A 9,088-nucleotide genomic window follows, 5' to 3' on the forward strand; every position below is an offset into this window, starting at 1 on the left:
AGGCATCAAGAGATCACCAATTTAGTATTGGAGTGAAGCTTGGAGGGTATAAATCTTAGAGGGAAGAGGTTTGCACAAGATAGAGTAGCATGGAGAGCTGCATCAAACCAGTCTTTGGACTGAAGTCTACAACAACAAGAACAACCACAACAACAACAACACTCAAGAGGTCATTTGCTGCACAAACTCTTGCACCAGCAACACTTCGGTGATTATGGATGACTGTAGAGGCTGCAGGAGGCTTCCAAAAACTTGTTGAGTCCATGCCACATCTACTTACTGCACTACACTGGACAAAATAATGTCTCACATGATACTAGGATCTGTCCAGTGATATTTGTCACTTGAGTCTATAATTGTTGGTTGTGTGGGGGAATGGTTATGGTGCTTTAGGATATCTCCTGCCACTGTATCTGTTGTACAAGCACATAGACCAACCACAGATATACAAATTGCAGTATTTGATGGAAAGCTGCTTGAAGTTGTCAAAGCTGCTTTGAGTATTATGTAATGCCAAGATGCTTGAAGATATCAAGGATGCATTCAGTTGTGCCCTAATTGCTGCAAGATGTTTATGTGCTTGGAAGAAATGTTTCAAATGGTTTGGAATCAGATTAAAGCTACAACATTTACATAAAAAAATGTGTGATATAAAATTGCATTTAAATACAGGCAAATAAAAATGTGCAGAGTAAGTGGAATCATTATCTGATAACATATAACAAATGTGTATAACTTTTGGCTAAACAATATATGTTGAATTATGATATACATTTAATTGGGCACCAGTCACTTTTTGCTAAAATGTTTTAGTTTTACAGTACACATGCGTCATCAGTCTGTAAGACGTTCAACTTAGAACCTAGAAATCAAGGCTAAACAGTTGTGAAACTACATCAGCAGTTACAGATATGTTATCTGTAGATAAGGGGAAATGAGTGTCTGGAACATGAAAACTGCTGCTTTGATGTGTCTTTTGAATGATTTCACAGAGATAATGAATTTAATTCACCTGGAAGCTACATTTCTGCTGATCATCCAGTGCAACTTTTACTGTGTATCTCATTTTAGTAAACAATGAAAATTTAAGAGACATAGATAATTTCTAGGAAGGAAATTGTGATGACTGAAGGGAATGCGACAAGCATTATCACGAGTATGTCATATATTCTACAATATTGCATTGTAAATAGTAACTCTTCCCATATATAGAACCCTATGTAATGGATTCTATTACTATGTGACCTACATAACAATAAAATATAAAATAAGACTCCAGAATGTAACAGGAAGCTCCCAGTAGACCCACAAATTTAGTATGACATTGAGCAAATTGAAAACAGAATTAGGGTACAAGTTTGGTGTTAGAAATCCTAGGTACTTTCAGAATATATGCGGAATGTGATAAAGCTATTGATATTATTGCTGCAAGAGTAAGGACAGTTGATATACTGTGAGTCATACATAATCTGAAAATGAAGTTAGAGGAAGGGAATGGAGTCAAAGAATGACAGTGTGTTGCAAAAGTGTTATGGGCAAATAAAAGAGCTAGTAGTGAATAAAGCCACTGATTTTGACAGGGTTTGGGCAGAAACACTGACCCCAGTTTCTTTCATAATTTTTGCATCATTGTTTCTAGGACACAAGAAGATGTGAGAGACCAAGACAATGTAAGCAGTCTATAATAATTTGTGAAACAAAGAAAGTCAATGTGAAATGCTGCTTAACCTAGATCCTAATCTACCTTAAAATGTGCACAAGTACTCTTCTATTGAAAGTAATTAATGGTTACTGGCAAATAAAGCATGAGGTCAACTGGATTCTGCAGAGAAATAAACACAAGATACATACTGGAAATCTGACTTGACCAACAAACAAAGTTTCTTTCAACAAATCTGAAGCACACTGCATTTGTGAAAGAATCCTGCTGCTCCTACACTCACAGTGCAGCAAAATATTTATAAGAACAATACATCTAATTATTGCCAGAAAAATTACAGACAGCTAACTAGTTAATGATACATTAGTAGATAAATATACATACGAAAAATCGTATTCCACAGACAAGTGCTATGAACATACCAACAGTACAAATAACATAGTCAGGCTTACTAATCCTGTCATAAAATATTCTAACTCAAGTCACATTTCTGTCACTTGATACACACTGAGGTGAAAAAATTCATGGGATACCTCCCAATGTTGTGTTGCACATACATTGGCCTGGTGCAGTGCAGCTACTCGACATAGCTTGGAATCTACAAGCCACCTGAAGTCTCTGTAGCCAGTGCAGGATTCTGTGCATGAAATGACCTTTTGATTGTGTCCTATAAAATGTTCAATGGGTTGATGTCAGGCATTCAGGGTGACCAAATCGTTTGATCAAATAGTCCAGACTGTTATTCAAACCAATTAATCGAGACTCTTATTCAAACCAATTGCGAACAATTGTGGCCCAGCATTGTTGCTTGGGAACATGAAATACATGAGTGGCCGTAAATGGTGTCCAACTTGTTGAACATAGCTATTTCCAATAAATGATAAGTTCAGCTGGACCAGAGGACCATGTCCACAATGTGTAAACACAGGCAACACCATTATGTAGCCACCACCAGTTTGCACCAGGCCTTGTTGATAAATTGGGTGCATGGCTTCATGGGGTCTGCACCACACTCAAACCCTGCAATCAACTCTTACCAGCTGAAAGCAGGACAAATCTGATCAGCCCACGGTTTTCCAGTCATCTATGCTCCAACAGGAATGGTAACAAACCAGCAGAGGTGCTGCAGGTAATGTCGTACTGTTAAGAAAGTACTTGCGTTGATCATTTGCTTCCATAGCCCATTAATGCCAAATAATGCTGCACTTTCCTAATGGACACATTTGTCTTACATCTCACACTGATTTATGCAGTTATTTCATACAGTGTTGTTTGTCTGTTAGCACTGAAACTCTAGGCAAACATTGCTGCACTTGGTCACTAAGTGAAGACCGTTGGCCACTGTTTTGTCTGTGAAGAGAGGTAACACCTGAAATTTGATTGTCTCATAAACTCTGTCAATCTCAAAATACTGAATTTTCTAAAGATTTCTGACATGGAATGTTGCATGCATCTAGCTCCAACTACTATTCTATATTCAGTACCTGTCAATTGCCATCATGTGGCCATAATTACATTGGAAACCTTTTTACATGAAATACCTGAGTACAAATAACTGCTCTCATAATGCGCTGCATTTTATACCTTATGTATGTGATACACTGCCACCTGCATATGTGCATATCGCTGTCCCATGACATCTGTCATCTCAGTCTAGTAAACCTGTATACTAGTATCTGTGGAAGTTAGGCAGAAGCAAGGGAAGACAAGAGTCTAACTGTCTATCAACAATGAGGCCATTAGAGAAATGGTAGAAGCTTGGATTGGGAAAGGATGCAGAGGAAATTGAGCATGCTCTTTTGAAAGGAGTCATAATGGTACCTGCCTAAAGCAACTTAGGGAAATCACGAAAAACCTAAATCTGGATGACTGGACAAGGATTTTAATCACCATTCCCCAAATTATGAGTCCAGTCTGCTAATGACTGCGCCACATCAGAAGTAATTTTATGAAAAATGAAATGATGAACTGTCTAGAAGTTATTGTACTTATAGACATGCTTAGTTTTGTAACCTTACATAGCGATTTCTCTTTCAACAATGACATTTACATGCAGGACTTCTGACTTTCTGTGGGCAACCCAATTAATGGCTACATAGCAGAAATGTTTGTCAACAATGTAGAAAAATTAAAGAAACTGAATAAAGGTATCACAAATAATATCAATTTGTATGTAGATGACATTCCCATTATGTTCAGCTGAACAGGTGATGAAATGACAATAATTGTCATAAGCGCTGCCATCTGCATAACAATCACCCATGGGCATGAAGTGAATAACACCATAGTCCTCTTTGAAATGTAGATCTCTAAAGAGAACTAGCAACTGCATTTTGATATTTTGAGGAAGTCTACTAGTAAAGATCTGTATTCAATGTAAAATACAAAAATGCAATTCTAGGTAATTCTGGCATCTTCAGGATGCACAGGAAAGACAGTTGGAAATACTGAAATTTGGATTACAGCACACTTAAGCTGGTATGCATTAGAGAAGCACAACAGGACACCTATTCCAGCACATATTAAAGACAAAGGCCATTCTTTGAAAATTGTTAACAACCTGGAAATTTAGCAGACAACTGAAAAAAAAGGAAAGCATATACACCATAGAGGAAATGAAAATGGAAATATTCATCCATAACAGAGTGAATAAACATATAATTTTGAATGAAACAATAGAATTAATGAGCCAAAAATTCAATAATCTTTGGCCAAGTTTAATGCATTTTATGGTAAATTTCTGTGTATAGACTTACAACAATGATCAACAATATACTGCCACAAACAACTTGCCTAACATAGTCTAGGAACAATGTGAAGGTTTATGTGCAGTTACAAAAGAAACAAACCTCTCCCCGAAGTAAAATTCATAAAATTCACCAGTAAGTTGGTCAGCACCTATAGTGATGTGATAAAGAATTTTCAAGCTAAGCAGTTATCCTGTGGACCATAATTGTTAGTAAGACTTATGACCTACTTAAATATTCATTCACTTAAAACTGACGTTTACCACAGAGTTCATTTTCATTCCTGGATAGAAAGTAAGTTTATAATATGTAACTGTATCCTCATTTGCTCAGTACAATCACGTTATAATTCCTGTTACAAATCACTGTTGACAACATATTCTAGTCATAATAAAATAAATACCTATCTGCATTAAAGCATATTATTATCAACAAGCACAAAGGAATCATGAAATAGTCAGACACTGCACAGTGACTGCTACATTAATGGATGGGGTCCAGCCATCCAGGAGTGAAGTATGTAAGCAGACAAAAAAATTTATGTAACAGAATATGCAGAATGTTTCCTTACTTACCATACATGTATTCTTGCTTATACAGTGAATTACACTGGGGTTTTCATAATGCTGCAAAATGAAATGCCTAGTCATAAAATGTAAAACACTTCAAGTATAATTTCACAAGTACATGACACAACAACATATGTGCTTTTTGAATAGGCAGAAAGTGTTGCAAATGAGAAAATCTTGTCAGTACTGTATTTAATTTTATATCTATTACTGTATAACATAACAACAGTCAGCAATGAAATAAAATTAAGTAGAAGTGTAATCAAAAATCAAATTAGAAGTAAAAACATTTTTAAATAACTGTTATTGAAAACTAACACAAATTTCCAACTGAAAGGGAGGGAAAATTTTTAAGGTCCCAGGTTAGAAGACCTCTGTTTGTTTCAAGGTACAAGATGGTGCATGACTCACAAAGTACGGCTTAACTGCCCACATATTATATAACTAGTTCTCAAAATAACTTGCATTTTACTCATCATAAAATTCTTTACCTGAAAAATTAACAATATTTTCCAAAAAGCTTTAATAACAGTACAGCACTTAAGTGCGCATAACTACAAATATTTACGAATGTTCCACCATCACTAACTCAAGTCACATGACATAAACAAAATAGTACAAATGGTGGTCTCTCATATGTTTTCCTTTATGAGATTCTAAAATAGGTCATAACATTGAAACACTGACCAAGAAGCATCATTTGTTCCAGGTACACTATTCTCAAGGAACAATAGTCCCCAATCCAGTACAACAATTTAGGATCCATCCAACTACAACAAATTTATGTTGTCAAGGCAGCTACAAGTTTTCATGGATCACCAGATGTTAGCTTTTATAAATAATATCAAAGAAGTTGAATCCAAAGGAGAGGATATAGACATTATTTTGACTGATTTTCATTGTGATGTAAAACAATGTACAGGACGGAGCTTGGATACGTCAGTGAAAAAATTCTGATGACTCTCCATGTGTACGTAGTAGTGTAAAAGGTAAGAAACAAAATGTTTTCTGAGATTGTACATTTCTGTTTACTGATGAATGTGTTCTGAAATATATTCAGAAATGCACTGGAACAGAGGCACATAAAGCAATGGCAGATGTTGAACCGCCATTACAGCTCGTACAGCTTGATAGTCATTCTGTATAATGGAGATGCTGCTGAATCCAAAGGCACAGAAGAGGAACTTCTGTTGTCACAAAATGGAAAATACAACTTTGCAAGTTTATAATGACTTGTAATCACTTCAAGGAAATCATGAGGTGTCTTGGGTTTGGTTTGTGTTGACACATTTGGAGAGGCTAACTAATGATAAGTATTCTATCATGTAAAATGTATGGAAGTTATTCATAACACACTGTCAAAACATTTATGTTTCCTGTCTGTAATTTGTGCTGATCAGCAGTAGTTTCTGCCCAAGTGTAGATATTGGGTTCTCATTTCATGTCTTCAAAATCTAACTCGTACGGGCAGAGATACTGGATAGATGTCAATAAAGATTACAAATATGTGATAAATGCTTTCCCATGGCATGGCAAAGATTAAACTTGTCCTGATGGTGAACATCATAGTAATTTTGCATTGAAGAAACTTCTACCCTATACCTAAATAAAGGAAGAAATTTTCTGTGTGATAACTTCTTTGTGCCACTTTCTCTTGTGTGATATCTGAAAACCAACCAGACAACCTTCTTTGGTACAATAAACAGAATTAGAATGGGCATGCCAGAATGCATGAAGAAAGCTCACAAGAAACTATTCAAAACTGCAACTTTAAAAAAAAGGTGATATGAACCTTATCAGTTTATGTGCAGTTACAAAAGAAACAAACCTCTCCCCGAAGTAAAATTCATAAAATTCACCAGTAAGTTGGTCAGCACATATAGTGATGTGATAAAGAATTTTCAAGCTAATCAGTTATCCTGTGGACCATAATTGTTAGTAAGACTTATGATCTACTTAAATAATGACCAGGGAAAGCCAGGCATGTTTGTGATAATTCCGTTCCTTGCATCCAGATTTACAAATCTGAACTGATGTGAACCCAAAGCCTAACAGTGACATATTACAATGAAACCATATACAGAGTAAATGTTGTTGACCAGGTTGCTCACAACTACTAAGTGAAAGATGTTGGAAGAATGTGGCCCATTGATATTTTTACAATATTCTCTATTTAGTAGGCATCAATGGCTGGGTCATCTATAGAGATGTAACAAAGCTCAAAACAACATGACAAGATTTCTTCTCATGCTCATGGTGTAGCAGAAACCAAGACCAGTCTACAAGGAATGTTTTATGACATTTCCCTATGTCTGTATACATTACAGAGTCCAGCCTACAGACAATGATGATCTGTTAGTATCTAGCAGGAACATATTTCACAGACAAACTAATGTTTAACTTAAGATAATGTGTATCAAAGTGCACACTTCTGTTAGATTGTGGTAACATACTGACTCTATATTAAATGTTCTTGTTTACTTGTAAAAAATATAATTTTGTTTGCAAACTGGTTTGCATGTCTATAAGAACACAATAATTCTTTATGATATCATGAACATGTCTCCACTAATTGCATTTTTAAGTTGATTTGGACAATAAAATGAAAATATTCAATGCTTAGAGGGAAAACATAATAATGGCCATTGAATCAACTATCTGTTACAGAAAAACTGATCCAACAAAACAGAAAAGGCTAGGAACAAGCTGTAAACATATGAACTATGGATTGGACATTTTTGTCCCAACTGTGGTTCTAAGGGGTTCTAAAAATCCAGCAGTTCTAGTGTTATTTATTCTTTAGATGAAGATTTAAATAATGACAAGCTGTGGTATATTTATCATATACTTCCTGCATCCTACTACCTTCAGTGCCAGTATTAGTCTTACTTGTTATTAATAAAACTAATAATATTTCCAGAGTCATGTCCATGGCTTCATGAGATTAATATGAAAGTTTCAATAGCAGATCATTCAATTATAGTTATATACACAAAGAGGCTTACCTCATCTGGAATTTCTGTGAATACTGTTAAGTTCCATTCATGTATTACATAGTTGTAGCCATTTTCAAAATCTTCTTGTATCCTATGAAAACAAAAATCATCAGTCACTAAAGAAACGTAAACAATTATGTGTTATGTAGTTAATAATTATCAATTTACCTGTAATCTACAAAATGCAGATCTCCCACTTTCATTACCTCTTGTTTAACGAATAGCTCTTCTGCTTTACTGCTACAAAAGCACTTCTTATCTTCATTAGACACTTGCTTCACAGTAGTGTCTGCAACAAATTGACCTCTGTATTACATTACCATGTGTAATTGTAAGTCAAATTATAAAATTAATACTTAAGTCACAAAATTTTAGTGTATTTTCAAGAGTAGCACTCATTTTTTAAGAACTTGGCTATATCAAATGCTTATATCGTGTGTAACAAGGTAAACTGATTTTGATAGAAAGTTTAATGTATGAATAAAATTATTTACATCTATTCCTTAAATCTATACTCATTTTATAGAAGTAAGGGTAACCAGCAATTGCTGTGAAGAACTGGACTCATTCCTGAGATGCAGTTGCCACAAATAATCATATCTCACTTGAGTCTACCTGTCTTATGAGATTTTACTGATTACCCTCACGCTCAGGATAATTTTTTATCAATGGAATTTACTCAAACAATTCCTTCCTCAGACTGCATTCTGTTTGAAGTAGTACTGTATTATTCTTAACTTAGTATCTAATGTATGTGAAATTTTTAAAAACCATAGTATAAATTCACATTTCAGTTTTGGCAACAGCGACTAAAAGAATCATGAAAAGAAATGTTCCTAGTAAGTGTTGAACAAAGTATATTTTTTACAGCTGAAGACAAAACACTTAAGAGAGTTGCTCTGTAAAATAATTGATACACATTACAAGAATGATTTATATCATGGCACAAGTGTATTAGAGATTGCTGAATAATTATTGCTTGAGTTGTAGGAAAGACTTCTTGTTGACAGACACAACTAAGGTGGAACTATCTGTTTCACCAAAAAAAAAAAAAAAAAAAAAAAAAAAAAAAAAAAAAAAAAAAAAAAAAAAAAAAAAAAAAAAAGGTTCAAATGG

At 34.7% G+C, this 9,088-nt stretch overlaps 1 protein-coding gene across 1 annotated transcript in view; it reads right to left on the reverse strand.

Annotated features, from left to right (window-relative positions):
* The window catches only part of LOC126184237 (uncharacterized), a 31,552-nt gene extending 23,061 nt beyond the window's left edge, over nt 1-8,491 (reverse strand). Inside the window, exons 1-4 of the mRNA XM_049926606.1 lie at nt 8,467-8,491; nt 8,141-8,261; nt 7,982-8,063; nt 4,983-5,033 (exon numbers count right to left, since the gene is read on the reverse strand). Of these exons, the coding sequence (XP_049782563.1) occupies nt 4,983-5,033; nt 7,982-8,063; nt 8,141-8,261; nt 8,467-8,491 (279 nt within the window). The remainder of the gene's footprint in view (nt 1-4,982; nt 5,034-7,981; nt 8,064-8,140; nt 8,262-8,466) is intronic.
* Nucleotides 8,492-9,088: the final 597 nt, after the last annotated feature.

Source organism: Schistocerca cancellata, chromosome 4, assembly GCF_023864275.1.
Source record: "Schistocerca cancellata isolate TAMUIC-IGC-003103 chromosome 4, iqSchCanc2.1, whole genome shotgun sequence".
NCBI classification, from domain to species: domain Eukaryota; kingdom Metazoa; phylum Arthropoda; class Insecta; order Orthoptera; family Acrididae; genus Schistocerca; species Schistocerca cancellata.